The sequence below is a fragment of the Schistocerca nitens genome, chromosome 1 (genome assembly GCF_023898315.1).
Source record: "Schistocerca nitens isolate TAMUIC-IGC-003100 chromosome 1, iqSchNite1.1, whole genome shotgun sequence".
NCBI classification, from domain to species: Eukaryota; Metazoa; Arthropoda; class Insecta; order Orthoptera; family Acrididae; genus Schistocerca; species Schistocerca nitens.
This window is the reverse complement of record NC_064614.1, coordinates 313,883,338-313,911,016: the sequence shown is the minus strand read 5'-3', so window position 1 is coordinate 313,911,016 and position 27,679 is coordinate 313,883,338. Positions and strand designations below refer to the sequence as shown.

The 27,679-nt window shown below is 42.9% G+C and overlaps 1 protein-coding gene across 2 annotated transcripts in view; it reads left to right on the top strand.

Moving 5' to 3' along the window:
• The window catches only part of LOC126235550 (discoidin domain-containing receptor 2-like), a 782,972-nt gene that overhangs the window by 428,025 nt on the left and 327,268 nt on the right, over window positions 1–27,679 (top strand). Inside the window, exon 3 of one of the 2 annotated variants that reach the window (XM_049944270.1) lies at window positions 9,153–9,236. The exons of the other annotated variant lie outside the window; for it this stretch is intronic. Coding sequence (XP_049800227.1) covers window positions 9,173–9,236 — 64 coding nt within the window. The 5' untranslated portion in view covers window positions 9,153–9,172. The remainder of the gene's footprint in view (window positions 1–9,152; window positions 9,237–27,679) is intronic. 2 annotated transcript variants of the gene reach the window in all.

The following is a 27,679-nucleotide window of genomic DNA, read 5'->3' as shown; positions in this document are numbered from 1 at the left end:
CCTCTGCCCTACCTTCCTATTCATAACGAATCCTACACCTGTTATACCATTTTCTGCTGCTGTTGATATTACCCTAAACTCATCTGACCCGAAATCCTTGTCATCCTTCCACTTCACTTCACTAGATTGAGCCTTTGCATTTCCCTTTTCATATTTTCTAGTTTCCCTACCACGTTCAAGCTACTGACATTCCGCGCCCCGACTCGTAGAACGTTATCCTTTCGTTGATTATTCAATCTTTTTCTCATGGTAACCTCCCCCTTGGCAGTCCCCTCCCGGAGATCCGAATGGGGGACTATTCCGGAATCTTTTGCCAATGGAGAGATCATCATGACACTTCTTCAATTACAGGCCACATGTCCTGTGGATACACGTTACGTGTCTTCAATGCAGTGGTTTCCATTGCCTTCTGCATCCTCATGTAGTTGATCATTGCTGATTCTTCCGCCTTTAGGGGCAATTTCCCACCCCTAGGACAAGAGAGTGCTCTGAACCTCTATCCGCTCCTCCGCCCTCTTTGACAAGGCCGTTGGCAAAATGAGGCTGACTTCTTATGCCGGAAGTCTTCGGCCGCCAATGCTGATTATTTATCAAAATTTATTCAGTGGCGGGGATCGAACCCGGGCTGAAGACGTTTTTGATTATGAAACAAAGACGCTACCCCTAGACTCTCTTTCAAAATCTGAAGGTAGCAGAAGTGAAATACAGGGAGCGAAAGGCTATTTACAATTTGTACAGAAACCAGATGGCAGTTATAAGAGTCGAGGGACATGAAAGAGAAGCAGTGGTTGGGAAGGGAGTAAGACAGGGTTGTAGCCTCTCCCCGATGCTATTCAATCAGTATATTGTGTAAGCAGTAAAGGAAACAAAAGAAAAGTTCGGAGTAGGTATTAAAATTCTTGGAGAAGAAATAAAAAATTTGAGGTTCGCCGATGACATTGTAATTCTGTCAGACACAGCAAAGGACTTGGAAGAGCAGTTGAACGGAATGGACAGTGTCTTGAAGATGAACATCAACAAAAGCAATACGAAGATAATGGAATGGAGTCGAATTAAGTCGGCTGATGCTGAGGGAATTAGATTAGGAAATGACACACTTAAAGTAGTAAACGAGTTTTGCTCTTTGGGGAGCAAGATAACTGATGATGGTCGAGGTAGAGAGGATATAAAATGTAGACTGGCAATGGCAACGAAATCGTTTCTGAAGAAGAGAAATTTGTTAACATCGAGTTTAGATTTAAGTGTCAGGAAGCCGTTTCTGAAAGTATTTTTATGGAGTTTAGCCCTGTATGAAAGTGAAACATGGACGATAAATAGTTTGGACAAGAAGAGATAGAAGCTTTCGAAATGTGGTGCTACAGAAGAATGCTGAAGATTAGATGGGTAGATCACATAACTAATGAGGAGGTATTGAATAGAATTGGGGAGAAGAGGAGTTTGTGGCACAACTTGAGTAGAAGAAGGGATCGGTTGGTAGGACATGTTCTGAGGCATCAAGGGATCACCAATTTAGTACTGGAGGGCAGGGTGGAGAGAAAAAATCGTAGAGGGAGTCCAAGAGATGAATACACTAAGCAAATTCAGAAGGATGTAAGCTGCAGTAGGTACTGGGAGATGAAGAAGCTTGCACAGGATAGAGTAGCGCGGAGAGCTGCATCGAACCAGTCTCAGGACTGAAGACCACAACAACAACATGTGTACCGAGCTATCTGACGTGGAACGACGAAACAAAATTTATTTGCGATATTCATTGCAAAAATAGTCAGATAGTACTGCATCAACGAACGAAGTAGCTTATAAAACACTTGTCTGCAAATAATATTTCTAATGCTGGGTCTATACCACATGTGATTAGTAGAGGAAATTGAGAAGATCCAAAGGTTCATTAAACAAGCGCGAAAGCGTCACGGAGATGCTCAGCCGACTCCATTGGCAGAAGCTACAATACATTGAAACCTACGTTTACTTTCATACGCTAGAAGTGTGTTGGATGGTATTTTTGTACCAACATCGCCTTTCCCCTCTGCCGTTTCTGAAGAAAACGTTTCTCAGAGATCTTCTTTGCGTCATTTCTACCATAAATTTCCATTATTTAAATCCAAAAGAATACGGTTTACTTCCAAACTTAACGGAAGTAACCACGTCAGAGTTTGGCAACAAACACCAAAGGACATATAACATGAAAACTACCGTAAGTAAATTCGTAAATAAATAAGGAAATGGCAATAATTTTGCTGGGTTTTAACTGAAAGAGATAAATAAACTCCCATCTGGAAATGCGAATGCCGAAATATGACGTCTTATTCAGTGTAGACACAGCTTACGTAGTTGACAGCAGCCCAAATTAAAATTTCGCCGGTAACGTGCCTTGCTCCAGAAGCGAGTGCCGCTCGCTATCTTTGCTATGACTGTTCGGCACCCAGAATTTAATGGCGGACACCGCAACTCACACGGATTGGGGCATACCACACCAAAACACGTAAATACGCCTGATACAACATTTTCCGCATAGAAGAATACACACACCTCTAAGGAAAACGTAAAAACACATTCAGTACCAGCTACAATAAAATTAAAGAATGAGATAGAGAAAGTCAATAGCAATAACTATTATTAATGGTGGGTCAATAATGTCAACATGACCAGCAAACACGCTTCACCGAAATTACCTTTATTTCAAAGGAAAGCAAATACCGAGGAACGTTTGTCACAAGATAGAAGAAAAACTATAATTTAATCAATATGAAATGTTTTAAGTCTTTACAGGGCGACCGTTTGGAGTGCAGCTTATTTGTATCTCTGGCCGTTGCGTTGTTACATCAGCGGCGGTTCGGTGATTCTGACAGCGTAATTATTGTATTTCCATCAGTCATGAGATTGCCACGGGTGCATCCTCTTGCTTAGTTGATTCTCCTGGCGGCAATATTATCCTCCGAATAAATCCTTTGGTCACAGACTAGTTAGACGTAGTTGTTGCGTATATCCAAGTTCGTATGACGTCTTTTACACCCAGGGCTTCGTTATGTACGTCCCGTACGCAGTTTCAAAAGACAGTTAAATTTACTTTGACTCACCCATCGTGAATTTACATTCCGTCAACCTTTTACATGAGTGCCACGATAGTGAATTTACAGACCTGGCGAAATGTTGTGCAACATACGACTGTTCTTTAAATAGTGTACAGGGTCTATCACCTAGGACTTGCAACACAAATGTTGCTGAAAGCAAAAGTGCCATTGATCTGTGGTTTTCGCAAAATGGATTGGAAGCCAGGGACTCATGTTGTTAGCCAACCAACAGATTGTAATAATACTTGGAAAGTGTACTTTTTGTGCAAACATACACTCCTTTAAACGGAATAATGCGTACTGACATTAACAGACTAAAAGTAGGGTGGCTCTGAGCACTATGGGACTTAACAGCTAGGGTCATCAGTCCCCTAGAACTTAGAACTACGTAAACCTAACTAACCTAAGGACATCACACAACACCCAGTCATCACGAGGCAGAGAAAATCACTGACCCCGCCGGGAATCGAACCCGGGAACCCGGCATGGGAAGTGAGAACGCTACCGCACGACCACGGGCTGCGGACAAAAGTAGGGTAAATCAGAATGTCATTGGTGTTTGTTGATGGATTTTAGTACGAGTCGTTTCCGAGATCTCGTTTTTTGAAAAATTGCCACACCGACAGTTGTTTATGCCATTCAGTCTGCGTAGTTGCTAGGAGCGATGTTATGTTTGTTTACAGAATTCTTGTGTGTCCCCTGAATGCATTGTGACTTGCTAGTGAGTTAGTGTCTAACAGTCCAAGTGAACGATGAGATTTACCAACGCAGAAAAAGCTGACATACGTATTGTGGATGGAGAGTGTAGGAAGAATGCAATTCGTTGTTGTATGTTGTATCCGGCAAGATATCCCAATAGACGTCAACTATCTCATCAAATATTTATCAATGTCTTCAAACAGTTACGTGAAAGTGGTAGTGTAACATCTAGACAGTGTAACAGAAGGAAACAAGTGACGGCACAAGAGGGGGAAATTAATGTTCTTGCTGCTGTTTCAGATGATCTTCACGTTACCTCCGGCGCAGTCGCACGAGGAAGTGGCACGAGTCAGTCATGTGTCCTATGCATTCTCTATTCACATAGGTCCATCCCCATCACATCTCTCTCCATCAGGAGCTGCGTGGAAACGATTTTGAGAATGGTTTTAACTTACATACAAGGCTATTAAGACAAGGTACTCCAGATGTATGATATATCTTACATAGCGATGATGCCACATTTATCAGTCATGGTCTGGTAAACCGCCGAAACATGCACTAATGGTCTGCTGACAATCCCCGTTGGCTTTGTCATGTGGCGTGTCAGCGTACATGGAGTGTAAACATGTGGTGTGGGATAGTAAATCATCAGCTGATAGACCTATTTTTCATAGCCAGAAAACCGAAAGCGCACAAATATTGCAGCCTCCTAACAGACCATCTTCCACGTTCCTCTGAAGATTGGGAGGAACCTGTCGTATCAATATGATGGCTGTCTAGACCATAGTGCACGATGTACTGGAGCATGTCTACACGAATTGTTTGTAAATCGTAGGATTGGACGCAGAGCATCTATACCTTGGGCAGCCGGTTCCTAGATTTGACGCCTGTAGAATTTTTTCTGTAGGTAAATCTGTAAGACGCTGTCTATAAGGACGTACCAAGTACATCCGATGATATACAACGACTTATTACTGCAGACTGCTTATACTTCTCCTCTGAAATGATAGCACGTGTGCAACAGTCGTTCACTACCAGACAGGAAGCGTGTAATTGCCGCTGCCGGTGATCATTTTGAATACAGCCTGTGGTGGTCAGTTGTCTCTACATAACTAGTCCATGTATTTGGGTCTTTCTTCAGTGTGTGCTACCGCAGGTAATGCAGAAATGTTGTGATGGGAACTTTTCAAAATACGATATCTCGTAAGCGACTCTCACTATAATCGTGCACAATAACACACTGACTTTAAAATTTACCATACTTTTAGTTTTTTAATGTAGATAGGTTAACAATACGAGTCCCTGACTGCCAAACCATTCCGGAAAAACCGCACATGAACCATACATGTGCACAATATTTGTGGTGCAAGTTTTAGGTGATTTGTACTGCATAGTGTGAAGCTTCGTTATATATACATGGTGTTTCGGAGTCTTTGTACCAAACGTCTAGTACAACATATCAAGTCATGAGGAATAACTTTTGTGAAACATTAAATATTTGATAACGCTTCCCGGCAAGTCTACGAGATCTTTTGCATTCGCCCACCATGGATGACGAGATGTCACCGAAAAAGCTGCGTCTACATTTAAGAAGAGAACCCTAAGAATGAATGTCTCTAACTAGAAGGAAAATCTTTTAGAAGCGAATTAGGTATTTTAGTTTCCTGGGTCTACCGCCTTTCATATGGCACAGATGATTTTATGATAGGCGTCATACAAGATACGCGCACCCCAGAGTGCCTACTCCCTGCCGCCTTTCATAAACACAAAACTTTAAAACGTCAGTAAACATTTTGTCTCCCACAGTAGTTGTTCTCAGTGATACGAGCTATCACCCCTACACGTGTGATCCAAAGACCCACGTGTGATCCAAAGACTTTGGAATACACTGCATGTTTCGAACTGTCCTGTAACATATTCGGACGCTCCCAAACAAGGGTAAAGCAAAAACTAACCATTGTGTGGACAGTTTTGAATACGACATGTGTCTTGTTTCCGTGGTTATAACTGTAAACTAGTTGCTGATATTCAGTAGCATGAATACGACCACTAACAAGGGTAAATGAGACTAAAATAATTGACACTTTAGATACCCGCAGCTGAAAAAAATCTGGATGTTCTGTCAATGTGACAGTCTGCGATAATCTAATTAGGTTTTTGCAGCACATTTTTACAGACTGTGACATAATCGCGTGTACAAACAGTGCTTCAATACTGTAAAATGCTTTTTTATTCCAGTCCCTGATCACAGTATGAATTCTTTAGACGATGACCGGTTTCAGTCTGTAATGACCATCCTCAGATCTAAAATATACAAATATATACATCTAGTGAGCAGTGTGTCTTTTAACATAAAACAGCAATATGTATCACAATATACTATCATACAGCCAGGGAAATGTACAGATAAAATATGGTATGTCCTAAAGTGATACGGCCATAATGGCATCGTCAAAATATATAAATATAATCAGCGTAGCATCGTCGCATGGATTTATCGTCCACAGTAGCATCCAGAAACCTGTTTGTCTACACCCTCCCTAGATGTCGCTACCGTGGGCTTGCTTATATGTAGTCATTATTTACAAAAAAAAAAACATAATCTGATAAAAGCACATTAGATAAAATGCATGTAGCAGACTTATTAAAATTGATGACTATCATAAAAACCAATTGCGGTACATTAAAAGAGGATGTAGGCAAACAGGTTTCTGGATGCTACTGTACTTCAGTAGCTAGTTGGCAATAATCACCATGTGGACGATGTGGCCTATTCTATCCCATCCGGCCTGGATCTCCGCCCCCCCTACCTTTTATAAATCCCTACAAATCCTTGAACGCCACACTCTCCGCCTCACCTATCGCATCCGTCTCCCCTCCCCCACGCGGATCCTGTATGATCTCATCCCCTTCCCCCACCTCCTCCTTTTCCTTGAAAGGATACGGATCCTATAGACCTCCCGCAAACTCGATCCTCCTCATCCGCTTGTCTCACCCGTCCTCTCCCACCCCCGCCCGCTGCCGCGCCTGCATTCCCACGTCCCACCGTTCTCCATCTCTCCACCCTCCTTACCTTCTCCCAAGGTGGCTTCCGCCAGCTCCCTCTCCCTGATGATGTCCTCCTTCCCTCCAACTACCCCTCCAACCAACTTTGATCCTCCCTCCCTCTTCCTGTGTCTGGGCACCCTCTGTCCCTCCTCCCCTTCTCCCCACTCCTCCCACGGGCCTCCCCTCCCCTGTCCCTGTACTCCTCCTCCCATCTCCTCAGCCATTGGCATCTTTGTTCTCCCCTCTCCACCCTCTCCACCCCCCCTCACCCTTCTGCCCCTCTTGGCAGGTCCCCAGACTCGCACACGCTACGTGGACTTTCGCGCGCCGGAAATCATCGCCATCAGTGTCTCGTGTGTGTGACGTCGTTTTGTGTTTTTAGTGTCCGCCGTCACGCTTCTACGTTCACTTGTGCCGTCGGATTCATCGGTGTTATGTGCGCCGTGTCAACATGTTTTCAGTGTCGTTATCGTCGAGTGTGAACGGCTCAGTGTTTTTTTGTGTGTCTGTGGCCACTACTTTTTGCCCGTCACTATGTTCATTTTAATTCTCCATTATTGTACTGTTATTGTCAACACTATGGCTGAAGTGCGGCGTAGCATGCCGCTGCCAGCCTACCTGATTGTTCAGGTGTTAAAATAACAATAAAGAAAAAAAAAAGAAAAAGCCTATTCTACACCATATTTTAAATCTATGTGACTATGCTACACTGATTATATCTATATGTTTTGACGATGCCATTATGGCCGTATCACATTAGGACATGGTGTAAAAACGGTACATTATACCATATTATATCTGTACATCTCCCTGGTTGTGTAACAGTATATTGTGATACATATTGCTGTTTTATGTCAAAAGACACACTGCTCACTAGATGTATATATTTATATATTTTAGATCTGAGGATGGTCATTACAGACTGAAAACGGTCATCGTCTAAAGAATTCATATTGTGAACAGAGACTGTAATAAAAAAACATTTTACATTTTTACAGTACTGAACATGGGATGTGGTTCTGATTAACGGGTGTTGTAGGAGGAACACTAATGTTGTTTATGTGGAACACTGTAGACTATTTTCTGATAGCGCTACACCGGATTAACTAGATTGAAATGTATCTACGTGCACTTCGCGAAAAACCTCTAACAACCCCAGTTCCTAGTATAATCTCTTGTAACGTGTATTTGGATGAAATGGAACTTACTGTTCGGTCGTTATACTGTTGTCCGTGCCGGCGTACATAGAATTTCACGTATTTAGGCATATTATGTACGAGTCATAAACAACGACGATTGCACCTTTTCGCAGGATGTGTAGCTCGAACATCGAAACCGAGCGAGGTGGCGCAGTGGTTAGCACACTGGACTCGCATTCGGGAGGACGACGGTTCAATCCCGTCTCCGGCCATCCTGATTTAGGTTTTCCGTGATTTCCCTAAATCGCTTCAGGCAAATGCCGGGATGGTTCCTTTGAAAGGGCACGGCCGATTTCCTTCCCCATCCTTCCCTCACCCGAGCTTGCGCTCCGTCTCTAATGACCTCGTTGTCGACGGGACGTTAAACACTAATATCCTCCTCCTCCTCGAACATCGAAATTTTTATCGGGGGGCACTTACTAATCGGAAAGCAATTCCTTTATTATTATTATTCACAAATAAAGGTACTCTCAGCTGTCATGTTATAGGTAACACCCGAAGTTAATCTGTGGCGCAGAGAAATTCGATTCAGTGTTGCTTGATAATCACAATGTTTGTGGTTCGACACTTTCCATTGTACTGTTTCCTATGTAGTTTGCTAAGACGTTTTAGACGGAAACCCTTGACGTCGTGCCGGCCGAAGTGGCCGAGCGGTTCTAGGCGCTACAATCTGGAACCGCGCGACCACTACGGTCGCAGGTTCGAATCCTGCCTCGGGCATGGATGTGTGTGATGTCCTTAGGTTCAAATGGCTCTGAGCACTATGGGACTCAACTGCTGAGGTCATTAGTCCCCTAGAACTTAGAACTAGTTAAACCTAACTAACCTAAGGACATCACAAACATCCATGCCCAAGGCAGGATTCGAACCTGCGACCGTAGCGGTCTTGCGGTTCCAGACTGCAGCGCCTTTAACCGCATCGCCACTTCGGCCGGCTAGATGTCCTTAAGTTAGTTAGGTTTATGTAGTTCTAAGTCTAGGGGACTCATGACCTCAGAAGTTAAGTCCCATACTGCTCACAGCCATTTGAACCATTCGAACCTTGACGTGGTGTCAGTACGTGTGTTGCGCGCGCGGCCCGCCGCCCGCTCGCCACTGCCTGCGACTGACGCGCCGCTCCTCCTCCTGTGTGTTGCAGACAGCGTGACGCGGCGGCAGATGACGCGGGCGGCCGCCTGGCTCCTACTGGCGCTGCAGCTCGCCGCCCACGGACTGCGCCTCGGTCAGTAGCCCACCGTACAGCGCTCTGGAGCACCAGCGTGCGCTCTGCTTTTGGTGTGCACCGTTACATTCTCAACCTGTTCCTTCATCTGCATGTAGACAGAATACTCTAGTAAAAAAGGAAGTGAAAAATGTGTATTGAAATATTACGCACACTGTACGCTTTTTGTCATCGCACTTACAAGCTAATACACAAGCCTGCTTGTTTTTAATGATTATACGAGGGGCATTTGAAAAGTCCGTGCCGCTCGGGATTAGCCGAGCGGTCTTAGGCGCTGCAGTCATGGACTATGAGGCTGGTCCCTGCAGAGGTTCGAGTCCTCCCTCGGGGATGGGTATGTGTGTGTGTGTGTTTGTCCTTAGGTTAATTTACGTTAAGTAGTGTGTAAGCTTAGAGACTGATGACCTTAGCAGTTAAGTCCCATAAGATTTCACACACATTTGAACATTTGAAAAGTCCGTCCGAAAATAAAAAATACTTACGTGTTTGGGGTAAACCTTTTTTTTTATTTTTCGACATAGTCCTCTTTTAGACTTCTACACCTCGTTCAACGCTGTTCTAATTTGTTGATCCCTTGCAAATAATATGAATTGTCCAAGTCTGCAAAATAGCCATTAGTTGCTGCAATCACCTACTCGTTTGAATAAAAGCTTTGTCCCGCCAGCCATTTCTTCAAATGGGGGAACAAGTAGTAGGTAAGGGAGCCAAGTTTGGAGAACAGAGGGGATGTTAAACGAGTTCTAATCCTTTTTCCAATACTTTTGCGACCACAACTGCTGAGATGTGCTCTGGTGCATTGTCGTAATGGAAAAGGACTTTGTTGCGGTCTAATCGCCGGCATTTTTCTTGTAGCATCGGTTTTCAAACGGTCCAATAACGATGAATAATATGCATCTGTAGTAGTTTTACCCTTTTCCAAATAGTCGACGAGGATTATACCTTGCAAAACCCAAAAGACAATCGCCATAACCTTTCCGACCGAAGGAATGGTCTTTACCTTTTTGGTGCAGATTCTCCCTTGGTAATCCATTGTTTAGATTGTTGTTTGGTCTCAGGTATATAGTAATGAATCCACGTTTCATTAACAGTGACGAAACGACGCATAAAGTCCTGTGGATTCTTCCTGAACAGCGGCAAGCCATCCTTGCAAAACATCAGACGATTCCGTTTTTGGTCAATCGTGAGCAATCGCGGAACCCATCTTGCGGATAGCTTTTTCACGTCCAAATGTTTATGCAAAATATTATATACTCCTTCATTCGAGATGCCCACAGCACTATCAATTTCACGTTGCTTAATTCTTCTATCATCCATCACCATACCATGGATTTTATCAGTGATTTCTGGAGGCGTAACCTCCACAGGGCGTCCAGAAAGTTCAGCATTACTTGTGCCCATATGGCCACTGCGAAAATTTTGAAACCACTTGTAAACTGTTCTAATCGAAAGTACAGAGTCATCGTAATGTTTATTAAGCTTCTCTTTAGTCTCCTCCTGATTCGTTTTGCCTGTCATAAAGTAATGTTTAATCACCACAAGAAATCATTTTTCTTCCATTCTTTGACAATCACTCGACTTCCTTCATTCAAACGAATGCCAAATATAAGGAAATAGACCAATATGGCTGAAACTAGTTGTGCGTTCTTTCCAAAGATGCTACTAACTAAACATGGCCTCGATGCGCTCCGATGGTGTCATCTCTCAGACTTTGCACGGAATTTTCGAACGCCCCTCGTATATGTTGTGGGTATTATCTCCGGTGGCACTGATATCGATTGCGCTGTAGTATGATTCTGTGTGACGTGAATATTTTTATCACTCTATTGAGACCGGTATTAAATTCAGACAGGGGTTATAAAGACGTAATAGTATTGAATATGAGTCACAGTTAACAAAGGATAGCAAGTGGCCAGTTCCACAGACTTTTTTACGCGATCTGAGTTAATACGCAGGTGTCATCTGTTGCAACAGATCGACCTCTGGAGGGGGTTGGTGGAGAGAGAACTTGTCATCTATAGAGGAAGAGTTGTTGGAGCAAGTAACGAGTCGGGAATCAGCTTGCAGTTTCAGCCCAGTAATGAAATATTAAACGAAATAGTGAGGTGACGGAAGTCATGGGAGAGCGAAAAGCACGGATACAGATGGCGATAGTAAAGCGTACGCAACGTAATAAAAGATAGTGCTGTCGTTACTTAAGTCTGTCATGCCGAAAGGTTTCCGACATGATTATGGCCGCATGGCGGGAAATAGTAGACTCTGAAGGCCAAAGGTAGCTGCAGATAAACGCATGGGCCATTCCATTTCGGAAATCGCCAAGGAAGTCAGTATTCTGAGATATACAGTTTGAAGAGTGCGCCCAGAATACTAAATATGAGGCGGGATCTCCCACCACAGACAACGCCTTCACTTAGCAACCGAGAGCAGCAGCGTTTGCGTGGAGTTGTTAGTGCTAATAGACAAGTAACACTGCCTGAAATAACCGCGGAAGTCAATGTCAGACGTACGACGAACATATAAGTTAGGAAAAAATGGTTCAAATGGCTCTAAGCACTGTGGGACTTAACATCTGAAGTCACCAGTCCCCTAGGCTTAGAACTACTTAAACCTAACTAACCTAAGGACAGCACACACGTCCACGCCCGAGGCAGGATTTGAACCTACCACCGTTGCAGCAGCGCGATTCCGGACTGAAGCGCCTAGAGCCGCTCGGCCTAAGTTAGGACAGTACGGCAAAATCTGGCGTTAATGGCTATCGAAGCAGATGACTGACGCAAGTTCCTTTGCCTAGTCGGCTGGAAAACCGTGGCCTGGTCAGATGAGTCCCTATTTCAGTTCCTTAGAACTGCGGATAGGGTTCCATTGTGGCGTTGACCCCGCGAATCCATTGACCCAAGCTGTCAGCAAAGCACTGTGCAACCTAGTCGTGGCTCCATAGTGGTGAGGGCTGTGTTTAGATGGAATAGACTGGGTCCTCTGGACAAACTCAACGATCACTGACTGGAAATGTTTATGTTCGGATACTTGGAGACAACTTGCGGCCATTCATTGACTTCGTCAACCCAGACAACGACGGAATTTTTATGGATGACAGTGAGCCAGGTCACAGATGTTATCGATTGGTTTGAAGAACAATCCGGACAATTTGATCGCTCGACATTAATCCCATCGAACATATGTGGGCTGGCCAAGTGTGGCCAAGAGTTTCTAGGCGCTTCAGTCTGTAACCACAAAACCGCTACGGTCGCAGGTTCGAATCCTGCCTCGGGCATGGATGTATGTGAAGTCCTTAGGTTAGTTAGGTTTAAGTAGTTCTAAGTTCTAGGGGACTGATGACTTCAGATGTTAAGTCCCTTAGTGCTCAGAGCCATTTTAACCATTATTTTTCTTCTACAGTTTCTATCCTCTACAGCTCCCTCTAGTATCGAGGAAATTATTCTCTGATGTCTTAAATGATGTCCTATTATCCTGTCCCTTCTTCTCATCGATCCTACAAAGAATCCCCTATTCCTTACCACATCACTCCACCTAATTTTCAACATTATTTGTAGCATTACATCGTAGATGCTTTGATTCTCTTCCTTTCCAGTTTTCCAGCAAATCATATTTCACTACCACACAATGGTGTGGTCCAAAGGTACATTCTCATAAATTTCTTATTTAAATTAAGGCCTATGTTTGATAACAGCAGACTTTTCTTGGCCAGGATAGCTTTCTTGCCTGCGCTGGTCTTTTCTTTACAGCCTTCTTACTCCCTTCATTATGGGTTTTTTTGCTGCCTAGCTAGGAGAGTTCCTTAATTTCACCTTTTTCGTGATCTCCAGATTTGATGCTAAGTGTACCGCTTTTCTCATTTCTGCCATTCTCATTACTTTCGTCTTTCTTCGGTTTACTCTCAGTCCATATTCGGTACTCATTAGCCTGTTCATTCCAATCCACACATGTTGAGTTCTTCATTTTCATTGAGAATGGCGATGTCATCAGCAACTCTTTATCATTGATATCCTTTCACCTTGAATTTTAATCCCACTCTTGAATATTTATTTTATTTTCGTCATCGCTTCTTCGATGTGTAGATTGAACAAAAGGGTCGAAAGACTACATTCCTGTCTTACACCCGTTTTAATCCAAGCTCTTCGTTCTCGGTCTTCCACTCTTGTTCTTGTACTTGTTCTTGTGCTTGTGTAGATATTGTATGTCAGCCTTCCCTATAGCTTACCCCTATTTTTTTCAGAATTTCGATTGTCTTGAACCATTTTATTCAGTCGAAGGCTTTTTCCAAGTTGACAAATCCTATGAAAGTGTCTTGAGTTTTCTTCAGTCTTCCTTCTATTATCAGCTGCAACATTAGAATAGCCCCTCTGGTACCTTTACCTTTCCTCAAGCCAAGCTGATCGTCATCTAACAAATCGTCAGCTTCCTTTTCCATTCTTCAGTATATTATTTTGACAGCAGTTTGGATGAATGAGCTGCTAAGCTGATTATGCGATAATTCTCGCGTTCGTCGGCTCTTGCAGTCATCGGAAATTTGTGTATGATATTTATCCCGAAAGTCTGGTGACATCGCCAGTCTCATACATTCTACACACCAACTTGAAAAGTCGTTTTTTTGCCACTTCCATCGACGATTTTAGAAACTCAGATGGAATGTTATCTATCCATTCTGCTTTATTTAATCTCAAGTCTTCAAAAACTCTTTTAAATTCTGATTCTAACACTGGATCCCTGTCTCTTCCCTTTTGACTCCTATTTCTTCTTCTATTGCGATATCAGACGACCCCTTCCGATCACAGAGACGTTCAACGTACTCCTTCCATTATTAGCCCTCTCCTCTGAATTTAACTATGAGAAAAACCAATTGCACTCTTAATGTTACCCACTCCCCCTCCCCCTGTGCTTTTAATCTCATCGAAGGTTATTTTGACTATTCTGTATGCTGAGTCAGTACTTTCAACAATCATTTGTTTATCTATATCTTCATATTTTTCATGGAGCCATTTCGCCAGTGATTCCCTTGCACTTTCTGTTTATTTAATTCGTAAGTGACTTGTATTTTTGTACTGCTGATTTTTCATGAACGTTCTTGCACACTCCTCTTTCGTCTATCAACTGTAGGATTTATGCTATTATCCATTGTTTCTTCACGGTTTCCTTCCTAGCACTTATGTTTTTCTTTCTGTGATTGCCCTATTCAGGGTAGTCCATTGCTCTTCAGCTGAACTGTCTCGTGAACTATTCCTTATCGCAGTACCTACAGCCCCAGATAACTTCAAGCATATCTCTTCATCCCTTCGCCGGCCGGTGTGGCCGTGCGGTTCTAGGCGCTTCAGTCTGGAACCGCGTGACCGCTACGGTCGCAGGTTCGAATCCTGCCTCGGGCATGGATGTGTGTGATGTCCTTAGGTTAGTTAGGTTTAAGTAGTTCTAACTTCTAGGGGACTGATGACCACAGATGTTAAGTCCCATAGTGCTCAGACCCATTTGAACCATTTTCTTCATCCCTTAGTGCTGCCTTGTCCCATTTCGTTGCACAATGATTCTTCCTGACAAGTCCCTTAAACTTCATCCAACTCTTCATCATTATTATTGTGCTCTGAGTTTGTATTTGCTCCTGGAGGCCTTACAATCCAATGTCTGATTTTGAAATCTCTGCCTGAAGATGATGTAGTCTGAAATATTCTTGTATCTCCCAACCTTTTCCAATTATACCTCCTCGTCTTGTGATTATTGAATGGACTATTCGCTATTATTAGCTGAAATTTATTGCAGAACTCAGTTAGTCTTTCTCTCCTCTCATACCTACTGTCATGTAACCCTTTCTTCTACACCTTCCCCTACAACCGCTTTCTAAACCCATTGACTCTTAGATTTTCTTCGCGTACTGAATTATCCGTTGGATATCCTCATATGCTTTCTGTATCTTTTCATCTTCTTCTTGCTATGTCGGCATATATACTTCAAGCGCTATTGTCGGTGTTTGTTTTCTGTCGATTATGATGATAACAATCCTATCACTGAACTGTTTCCAGTAGCTCACAGTCTGCCCTATCTTCGTATTCATAAGGAATCCTACTCCCATATTACCATTTTCTGCTGCTGTTATATATTACCCCATACTCATCTGACCAAATTCCTTGTCATCTTTCCACTTCACTGACCCCAGTATATCTGGATACAGCCTTTGCATTCCTTTTCTGATTTTCTGGCTTTCCTACGACGTTCAAACCACTTACATTCCACACACCGACACTTAGAATGTTGTCCTTTTGTTGTTTATTCAGTTTTTTCCCCATGGGAGCTTCCCCCTTGGTAGTCCTCTCCCGGAATCTTTGGCCAGTGGTACCTTATTGTGAGACTTTTTTTCATTTACCGGTCCGTCTCCTGTGGACACATATTATGTGTCTTTACTGCATCCTCATGCCGTTGATCATTGCTGATTCATTTGCATTTTAGAGTCACTTTCTGACCCCAATGCCAGTACTGAACCTACCAGCACTGAACCTACGCGTATTGTCAAAAGTACGATCACATGAGGTATCAAGTGAAATTTGTGACGGGATTGAGGACTTCTAGGCAGGGAGAACGAAGTATGATATTTTGTATGGAGAGTCATCGTCAGGTGTAGACGTAACTTCGGGGGTGCCCAAGGGAAGTGTGTTGGGTCCCTTGTTGTTAATTTTGTATGTTAATGACCGTGGAGACAATATTAATAGTAAAATCAGGCTTTTTGCAGATCATGATAAAATTTCAACGTGGTGTAGCGATTGATAACTTCCTCTAAATGTTCAGAAAGGTAAAATTTTGCACTTTACAAAAAGAAAAAGTGTCGTATCCTATGATTGTAATATAAATGAGTCACTGTTTGAATCAGCAAACTCATACAAAAACGTGGGTGTAGCACTTGGTAGCGATTTGAAATGGAATGATCACATAGGTTCATTAGTGGGTAAAGTAGATGGTAGACTTCGGTTTATTGATAGAATATTCGAGAAGTGAAATCAGTCTACAACGGAGATTACTTACATATCACTCGTGTGAACCGTACTAGAACATTTCTCAAGTGTGTGGGACACATTCCAGATAGTACTAACAGGGGATATAGAAAGTATACAGAGGAGGGCAGCACGAATGGTCACAGGTTTGTTCAATTCATGGGAGAGTGTCACAGAGATACTAAACTGGATGACTCTTGAAGTTTCAAGAACCGGTTTTAAATGATTACTCTAGGAATATACTAACACCCCTTACGTATCGCTCACATAGGGATCGTTATGATAAGATTGGAATAATTACTGCACACACAGAGCGTTCAAACAATCATTCTTCTCGCGCTCCATACGTGAATGAAACAGGAAGCAATCCTAATAAATGGTACAATGGGACGCACCTCTACCATGCAACTCACAGTGGTTTGCAGAGTGTAGATGTATATGTAAATGTTAGCTAGAGGACTTACTGAAAGTTCTTGGGAGCGCAGTGGGTAACTTGAAAAGAGTTGCCAACTAGAACAGCAAATATTTTTACCATGTGGGAATGGGAACAGTATGAGTAGCACAATGTTCGGAACCCATGCTACACTGTTAAACGTTGGGTCATCCTACGCCATACATACCAGGTGTTGTCCGATTCGCGAGATTTTCCGTTTTTGTGTTAGTAAAATGTCTGAAATGTATCTGTACATTGGTAGCCATTTTGCATGTTTAGTCTGTCATCGGTTGCCAGGAACTTAACTTTTCTTTGCTTATGAATGGAGATTATTGGTGTGTTTTAAAAATGGATCAGTGTATTTCCATTAAATGTCATCATAAAGTGGAAGAAAGTGTAAAAAAGTTTTTAAAATCTTTAATTTTGCTTTTGGTGAATCTGCTATGAGTAAAACCAGGGTTTACGAGCGTTTACAAGGTGGTGGTGAAGAAGTTGAAGATGACGAATGTTCTGGACTGCCCAGCCCATCAAAAACAGATGTAGACGTGGAGAAAGTGAAAGAATTGGTTATGAACGATCACCGAATCACAATCAGAGAAGTTGTTGGTGATGTTTTATCTTCAGCTGGTTCATGCCATGAAATCTTTTAGGTTGTTTTGGGTATGAACTGCGTGACAGCAAAATGTGTGCCAAAGGTGTTGAATTTCGAGCATAACCAGTGACGGATGGAAAATTATCAGGAGTCGGTAAATGAAGTCGACAACGATGCAGAACTATTGAAGTGTGTCACAAAAGATGATGAAACGTGAACGTACGTATATGACGTCGAAACTAAAACTCAGTCGCCCCAGTGGAGGAATTCTAGACGACTGAGACCGAAAAATGTTCGGCAAGTGCGATCGACTGTGAAGGTTACGAACATTGTTTTCGTTGATTTTAACGACGTTGTGTATAATGTGTTCTTGCTGAAAGGTAAAAATGGTCAGTAAAAAGTACTGCCTACAAATTCAATGCCGTTTCCTGGAAGCAATCCGTAAAAACGCTCGGATTTGTGACGAAACAATTATGGCTTTGGCACCACAGACCACAGTAAAGCACATACATTTGATTGCTTGTTCGTGAATTCATGGCAAAAAACAACTGCGTAGTGAAGCCTCAGCCTTCATATTCACCAGATGTGGCCCCGTGTGACTATTTTCTGTTTCCAAAGAAAAGAGAACCTTAAAGGTCCACCATCTTACAAGCTTAGATGAGTTTAAAATCGCGTAGGTGAGAGAGCTAAGGTCTCGGCGGAAGTTCGAGACCTCCCTCGGGCATGGGTGTGTGTGTTTGTCCTTAGGATAATTTAGGTTAAGTAGTGTGTAAGCTTAGGGACTGATGACCTTAGCAGTTAAGTGCCATAAGATCTCACACACATTTGAACTTCTTTTTTGTTGTTGTTGAGAGAGCTAAGAGTTATCTCAAAGACTGCGTTCCAGAAGTGTTTTGGTAATTAGAAGTAGCGTTGGCGTAAGTGTTTAATATCTAAAGGGGACTATTATGAAGGAGATAAATGAGTGAAATTATTTCGAAGAAAACGGAAAATCTCGACACTTTCTGAACACACCTCGTCATTACATCAGTCTTCTCCACAAAATGATGACTTAAGTTCGTGCTGCATGCTACATCCTACCCCATAGCAGCCACCCTCATTATCGACGCAGTCCTCACAAATGAAAAGAACTGAAACCCAGTGTTAACCTACTCTCACAACTATTAAAATTCATATTTTTGATCCTGAAATCATAAATTTCGAATCTTTATCGAAGACTAGCCTAACGGTGTTTCAGAGTGAGAGAATGCGTGGAGAACGGAATTCCTGCTGCTAAACTATAAACCAGAAAACTGCGGCTAATGGTTAAGGCTGACACTGTGGTTGTACTAAGACGCGGTCATCATGCAGTTTTCATGGTATATTCTTCTGATGCTACTGTCCAACTTGCAGCTAACCCTACTGTTTCGAACACCGGCATCAGAACTGAAACACTGCTGACACGTGATAACCGTTTCGTCGGAAAAATAACCCAGCCTCCTGCAGGTCAACAATAAAACCCACTGGAGTTCACTTAATTGCCCGAATCATGCTTACAAATGACGTCTTGGAAACTTTACAATGAAAATGATATAGAAAGCAGACCTTTCATTCAGCCAGTCACATATTTATGATAATAATACAGCGCCATACACAGCACCCTACTCACGTATTACCAGGGGGTATTATACCCTTAATTACCCGTCCAGTAGAGCTTCATTAGATGTAGTTGTTCTACGTAATTTCTTCTAAAGAATTAATTTTTCGTTTTCCAATAGTGTATTTTATTGTGAAGTTGTAGTTTTAGTGTTTAATGTACAGCATTAAATAGACAATTATTGGTGCTAAACAACCTATTCATATGGTATTTGTGTCAGTTATACAGATAGTCACTGTTAGGGGTAAATGTTTAAGTAACAGTCACACTGAGTACAGCGAAGTCATGACGCTACGTTACCTTTAAACGCTTTTTGGATTTCCTTAGCTCTTGAGCTCCTGACGTAATCTCCTGTGAGTGGAGAGTGGGGCAGGGGTGCTCACCTTTGGAACTATTATTCGGGATTACGTGTTCCGACAATAATTTATTTGTTTTCATTTCTGTCCTAATAGACAGTGGACAAAGCGGAATGTTTGAGATCACGGGCCATTGTTGTGTACGAATTCCTTCAGGCAAATCCACTCTAACAGAAGTGGAGTATCAAGCTTCTCAGTTGGCTCTACAGGACAAGGTGGTTTTGGTTCCTAAATCTGCGTTACAATCAAAGATAGGTTTTGGGAGATTCAAATAATTTTTCCTTCTTTCCTTGTAAACATTGTACCAAGAAAAATTATATTGACTAGTATCTGCGTGTGTTGCTGATGTAGAATATTTCTTTAACGCGTAATCTGCCACCCATATTCTCTTGGCACTTGAGTATAACCGCTTCTGAAAGGTGTTTCACAGTGGATCTACCGGCAAGCATCCAAAATTGATCCGTCGATTGATCGTTGAAAATGTCCCTAGTGTGTCTGAGGTGGGTCTTATTTCATCACAGATCTCAGTGGCACTACAGCTGCAAGAGACAAAGATCGTTCGATTATGTGACGAGCGCTATCGAGCTATCTTATGGGCAGTTGTGGTCTCCTGAGCAGACATTTGCTCCCTTTCAGTGACTATAGCGAGAGTAGTAACTACCTGGAGTATATGCTACTAGCTATACTACCACCATGCTGTCGTCTTTTCGACAACCATAAAACAAATATCGTGTGGACTTAGCAGCAACGCCTCTGGGAGTTGCTTTATTGCATCAGGGTGTGCACAACAAGCATTTCAGTACCAGACACTAAGTAGGATGGGTGTGTAAATTTTGTGCAAGACAAGACGGTTGTACAAGGACACATGAAACTAGCTTGTAAACAACAAAGCAGACATCTCCCGAAGTGGTTTGCGATTGACGTGTTTTCTGAAATGGCTGGAGTTAACGAAGCATTGGTTGGCTGTCAGCTCAGCAGCATTGACAACTTGTCTCGGTAGATGTACGGAGTGATCACGTAGTTTGTATCAGAGATCTGCAGAACCATTTATCTTATTGTGGCCGCTACAACGTCTACACGCAATTGGATTTCATCCAGTCTACATTTGTCAGTGGGCCTGATAACGACGTAATGTAAATCGAATTCATTAGCGTAATAGAGAGTTCAAAATTTACTGCTGTTCAGAACTTTTGTAAGGCTTACCCACTGAATTTTACTGACAACTGATTAATAACACCAGTTATTATAATTTCAACACCTTGATCTTGTCAGTGACTTCAGACATTCTTAACTGGGCCAGGATCCTGTACCTTTCCTATTGTAAGAGAACCACGTATTGTTGGAAATCTAATCTGTTAAAGCAAGTAAGATAATTCAGATTCTGCTAATTCTTGTTTTATTAGAGGATGATCTGAATAATTCAGTAACAACGTTGCAATCAGTCAGTTTCTTCAGTAGAGACGAGGGTAATCATAATTTGAAAGAAATAGATGTTGAAGTAAAAAATAAAATAAACATTACGATATGAATCGTAGTGCTATTAAGGTTATAGTAAAATAATCCACGTTATCTTCTTTGTTTTTCGCCCTCTTGTTCCCGCAATTGCAGATATAAAGGTTTTACAGGTTAAGTACCGTCTTTTGCAATTGTAATGTCTTAATAATAATAATCATTACAGTTGCAAACTACAATATTTAATCTACATAACTTATATTAAAATAATTTATATACAATGAAGTGCTAAAGAAACTGGTATAGCCATGCAAATAGAGTCATGTAAATGGGCAGAATATGACGCTGCGGTCGGCAACGCCTATATAAGACAACACGTGTCTGGTGTAGTTGTTAGATCGGTTACTGCTGCTACAATGGTAGGTAATCTAGATTTAAGTGAGTTTCAACGTGGTGTTACAGTCGGCGCCCGAGCGATGGGACACAGCATCTCCGAGGAAGCGATGAAGTGGGGTTTTTCCAGTGCGACCATTTCACGACTGAACCATGAATAGTAGGAATAAAGTCAAACATCCAGTCTCCGACATCGCTGCGGCTGGAAAAATATCCTGCAAAATCGGCACCCACGACGACTGAAGAGAATCGTTCAACATGACAGAAGTGTAACCCTTCCGCAAACTGCTGCAGATTTCAATGCTGGTCCACCAACAAGTATCAGCGTGCAACCCTTCGACGAAACATCATCGATATGGGCTTTCGGAGCTCGACTCGTGTACCCTTGATAACTGCACGACAGAAAGCTTTACGCCTTGCCTGGGCCTGTCAACACGGACATTGGTTTGTTGATGACTAGAAACATGTTACGTAGTCGGACGAGTCTCGTTTCAAATTGTATGTAGCTGATGGACGTGCACAGGTATGGAGACAACCTTATGAATCCATGGATCCTGCATGTCAGCAGGAGACTGTTCAAGCTGGTGGAGGCTCTGTAACGGCGTGTTGCGTGTGCGGTTGGAGTGATATGGGACCCATGATACATTTAGATACTACTCTGACAGGTGATATACACATAAGCATCATGTCTGATCACTTGCCTTCATTCATGTCCATGGTGCATTACGATGGACTTGGGCAGTTCCAGCAGGGCAACGTGACACCCCATACGTCAATAGCTGCTACATAGTGACTCCAAGAACGCCCCTCTGAGTTGAAAAACCTCCTGGCCACCATACTACTGAGCATATCTGGGATGCCCTGGAACGTGATATTCAGAAGAGATCTCCACCCCTCGTGCTCATACGGACAGCCCTGCAATATTCATGGCAACGGCCCTTGCCGCAGTGGATACACCGATTCCCATCAGAAGTTAAGCGCTGTCGGGCGGGGCCGGCACTTGGATGGATGACCATCCGGGCCGCCATGGCCTGTTGCCATTTCTCGGGGTGCACTCAGACTCGTGATTCCAATTGAGGAGCTACTCGACCGAATAGTAGCGGCTCCGGTCAAAGAAAACCATCATAACGACCGGGAGAGCGGTGTGCTGACCACACGTCCCTCCTAACCGCATCCTCATTGAGGAAGACACGGCGGTCGGATGGTCCCGGTAGACCACTTGTGGCCAGCTGACGGAGTGCTGCAATATTCATGGTGTGAGTTCCCTCCAGCACTACTTCATACATTAGTCGAGCCCATGCCACGTCGTGCTGCCGCACTTCTGCATGTCCGCGGGGCAACTGCACGATATTAGGCAGGTGTACAATTTCTTTGGCTTTTCAGTCTAGAAGTGCAGTTAAAGTAATGATAACGTAATTTAAATGCCACAATAGTACCAAACTAAAGTAATATTTTAAAAACGTTCCATTTCATGACTCATTCACGTTCTGTGCTTCGTTATATATCGTTGCAACTGCGTTGAATAATAATTAATATAACGTCATGAAAAGACCTCGAAATTATTTGAAAGCGCTACGTCCTATAGGCTTCAATCGTGAAGTTGATGGGTTTTTACCTATATTTGTAAATGTTGATGTGAGGTGATGTAATTTTGGATCTTATAGAGTTGGTTCACCATTTAGTGATTTACGTAACGATAATTTGCATTTTTCACGTTATTACATTTTATTTGCTTTAGTGATTTGAAACTGTAGTTAACATTTGTCTCTTTTATTTATCAAGTATTCCTGTTGGTTTCATGTGTGAACTGTTTCATCAGTAGACATTTATTCAGATAAGTTTCATTATAATTACTGTTCTGTTAACCAACTGGTTAATGAACTTGTTTTTATCTAATTGGAATGGCGACAGAATTTACAAATGTCTTGAGTAAATAGCTCATGCGTGAATGCCAGACGTCGTTGCCCAACGGGCACATTATTTCGGCATTCGACAACGTTGCCATCATCAGATGAGCTGACGAACTGAATGCCTAGGAGGTGGCGTCAGTATTACGTCACCTCCCTCCACTCCCTCCTATTTGGAGTTGTGTAAGTGTTCCGCACCCAGGCGCTGGCGTGCATCCAGGCAAGGTGACCTGCGTCAAATGACAAACAGTGGTAACATTAATGTAGAGGCCTTGACCTACCTGACATAGTGTGGGAAGGAAGATAACTAACAATCGTGCAAGTGAATTAGTTGCACTCGCAAAATGCCCTGTGATTGTCGTGAATTTAATTGAAAATAGATAGAACAAAACGGAAAACATCACACATGTGGTTGGAGTTGAGAATAGACTATTCATTGAATCGAAATACAAGTCTTCAAGGTCTTGAAGTGATTGACATGTTATAAAATGACTTAAGTTTACCTACACATCACCTCGTGTTTGCGGTTCTATCGAACGGTAGTGTTCTATGTGGAGCCTGAAGTGGCTACAAAATCAGCCATAGGTAGCAGCAACAACCACGCAGACGGAAAAGTGGAAATCAGCCCGAAATTTCTTTACGTCCCTCTACAAATCAACCCTGGCGACGGTACTTGGCAGCGACCAAGTCGAAGGTGGAGGCTCAGACGAAGTTAGTAATGAAGGAGAAGATGAGGCCCAAGATGAAGTAGCAATTGACAGTGAAAATTAAGATATTCCTTCTCGAATGTTTACTACAATGGCCCGCCGCTGTGGCCGAGTGGTTCTAGGCACTTCAGTCCGTAACCGCGCTGCTGCTACAGTTGCAGGTTTGAATCCTGCCTTGGGCATGGATGTGTGTGATGTCCTTAGGTTAGTTAGGTTTAAGTAGTTCTAAGTCTAGGGGACTGATGACCTCAGATGTTAAGTCCCATGGTGCTTAGAGCCATTTGTTTACTACAAGGAAACTTCGGGAGAGTTTTGCTAAAATGTTTACTACATGGAACCGTCGCATTTTGCTTCTATCACTAAATTCAGATTGGGTGTACTCTGGATCTTCCGAAAGCCGATCGATAAAAACGCTCCTTGGAAAACGGTACTCCTTTTCCGTAGGGTCTCCTCTATTTGGTTAACAAATAATGTTCTTCCTATCTTCTTACACAGAAGAAAAAATTCGCTTCATTCGCTTCACTACCTCTCTCTCTCTCTCTCTCTCTCTCTCTCCTTACCTCTTTCTGCGACAAATGAGGCAGTCTTCGTCGGCATGGCTGAACTCCTGGGTCTCACCTGTAGTTTATTTAATTGAACCAATCTCTGGGATTCCTGTATTGCGTTATCTTTTTTTTTTTTGTGTTTAACATCTTAAGACCTAAAACTGTGGATCTCCATTTCGAGATGTTTATCTGTGGCATTTAGTGCTGTCCAAGCAAAAACTGTGCACATTAGTGCTTTCTCATAAAACATTTCTCGTTTTTTAGGTTGTAAAGTACTGGCAGTGTGATCTCGCCCCACTGGAGGCCCTATCTGTGTGTCCACGAAGTCTTTAGGCACCCCATGGTGGTTTCACAAATAACTGCCGAACCGTGTGCTATTGTCCCTCGCCTCTACTTCGGAGGACTTTCTACAAGATGTCTCTAAGGGTGGCGGCCAGCACTTACTGGCTCTGCACCATCCAGAATGCATATCCGAATCAAGAGAGAATAAAGAGCAAGGGTAAGTTAGTCAGTTACCGAAAATCCCTAGTACTGCTGTTTATCATTTTCCTTGGTGGCAATTAAATATTCTGACTGTTTCTAGAAAACGGTCGTTTAAAATCAGCAAGTCCTTCCCCCTCCTCCCGCCGCCAAGTCGATCCGTCCTGGATTCACACCCTCAGATGCGTGCTCTCGGGATCTCTGCTGATGCTCTGCCTACACCTGAAGTCTGTTAGTCATTGGATATCACCCTCCTCTTCTCAGCCAGACTCAGTCCAAGAACTCAGGCCTTATTAAGAGTGTAGCCACCAGCACACTGCCACACTTACTCAAATACAGATAGATTGTTTAGTTACACAGTCAAGAACTTAGGCGTCTATGTCAGGCGTCTGTGTCAGAACGTCATTAAGGTCATAATCCATCCCATGACTGCCGACTTAGTAGGCTGCTGCATTTTGGGGAGCCATCGCTGTTCTCGGCTACAGTCTTCGAGAGTGCGCACGGTTTGACATACGTATGTACACGTAAATCATGTCAGATTGGCAGGGGACCTGATGGAGGCTGCACTTCCATTGGCCGATGTCGTCCTTTATACTTCCAAGTAGGGTCTGTGTTTTAGCTAGTGGGCTGAAGGCAGTTTGCACTTGATGTTTAAGAACGTATAATACGCCATAAAATGGAATAAATCACTAGCTGTATCGCCATTAGGTTCCTCTTCCGTTTCCGTGTGCGCGTTCGTGCGGTACACTGTGTGGCCCAACACGCCAGCTGCTCTTCTTTTTACCAGTATGTGCAGAAAGGAGAGCACTCCATCCACTTCAACTTCCATGGTACAATTGATGTATGGAACTGAAATTGCTGAGGAAATCATTCAACTTTCCTCTTCCATTAGACCATACGACGAAGGAACCTTCGTCATACCGAAAGAAAGTGGTAGGCTTTCTCTGAGTTGACTCCAGGGCTACCTCCTCGAAGAACTCCACACACATTCTGGCGACCAGTGGTGAAAGTGGACTCGCTATGTCTACTCCTTTCGTCGGCTCGTAGTAACCGCCGTCGAATAGACACATTACATCTACAACCGCCAAACCAGTTCAATAACTGTACTTGGAAATTGACTGATGTTGTCATTTGGGTCAGCAGACTCCAAACAAAGGAAGGCCACCGGAAGTCAAACATCTGAATTGGAGAGTATATCAGAGAGAATACATTCTGATGCTCCATGAAAGACCGTCATCAATCACACGGACAAGCAACTGGACAAGGACGCTGTTTCAAAGAACTCACTTCAGTGCCAACCCTTGAAGCCACACTCATCGCTGACATCTTCAGCGCAGCTAAAAAAGTACGTCGCGAAACCAGCCGTGCTCTCTTGTGAAATAAACCAATGAAATCAAATATCTCTAACAGGGAGAGAACGGCCTTAAGGGAATTAAGGGAAGATACAGATATCGTGGTTTTGATAACCTCTAATGGCAACACAGCTGTGTTTTTATCTCAGCGAAATTATAATAAGAAGAGCTTATTGCAAGATAAGCACCGATCTTGCCAAGAGCGTTGAGATTAAAACCATCGCGCTTTTCAAGGAATTCGGCTTGCCAGACGAAGATGTTACGAAGATACAACACGGAGCACCCGTTCCATCAAGACTTTATGGATTTCGGAAGGTTCGCAGGTACCTTTACGCCCCATTTTCAGCAACATTGTTCTCCTGACGTACTCACTCGCTAAATAACTGGAGCATATGCTTAGCGCTTACTTCGAGAAATGTCTAAGTCGTATGGGTTTTATTGGACGCCGTAACAAATTTAGGCTTGGTGAATCTGACATCCTTGTGAGTCTCATGTTGCCTCTCTTTCCAACAAAGTACCTTTGAAAACTGTTTGGAACATACTCACCAGAAATGGGAGATAAAGACAAACAACGTTTATTACGCATTTCTTGACGTCGTCATAAAATTCTTTCGGTGAAGGGTGACATGGGTCATAAATTTTAATCCTTTTGTTGCAGAGCGATTTCAGCTAATGCATAGGTCTTCAGTGCAATAATATCAAAGTGATGACGACCCACCGTAAATAAAATAGTTTAACTATTATCTGTAATGCCAGTGTAGTACCATGTGCCATTAATTTACGATGAATCATCACGACTTGGTTGTAAATGCACTGAAAATAGCTACACAATAGTTGAAATCGACCTGCAATATGAAGATTAAAATGTATAACCGATGCTGTCTTTCCTCTCATTCTTTAAAATCTACGTATTTCTTCTAGTATGTCGAAGACACATTCATCATATGGCCGTATAGAAGAGACAATCTAGATTTCGTCAGACATTTCAGTACCATTCACCAGAACATCAGTTTTGCCATGGAAGTATAATTGAATGGAGTGCTCCCCTTTTGTGGACGTCCTGGTAAAAAGATGAGCGGCCGGCACGTTGGGCCGCAGTGTTTATCGTAAGAAGACGCACTCCTATCTATACTTATCCGCGGACAGCTGTCATCACCCGGTATAGAGAAGCGGCTTGCTCCTAATGTTGATACGTAGGGGTCGCACCCTATCTAACAATGAGAGATACAACCAACATAAACATCAGAGGACGGTATTCCCGAAAAACGGATTCGCAGAAAGGCATATAACAGGCAGAAACACAAAAGGAACGCCGAGCTGTCTAAGGCGCTGCAGTCTTGGACTGTGCGGCTGGTCCCGGCGGAGGTTCGAGTCCTCCCTCGGGCATAGTTGTGTGTGTTTGTCCTTAGGATGATTCAGGTTAAGTAGTGTGTAAGCTTAGGGACTGATGACCTTAGCAGTTAAGTCCCATAAGATTTCACAGACACAAAAGGAACCTCAGGAGATGGGGAGGTGCGGCCATTGCATTTATTCCATTTTGTTGTGCATTTAATGGGAATATTGAACGAATTCTACAGAAATATCCATTTAAAACTGCATTC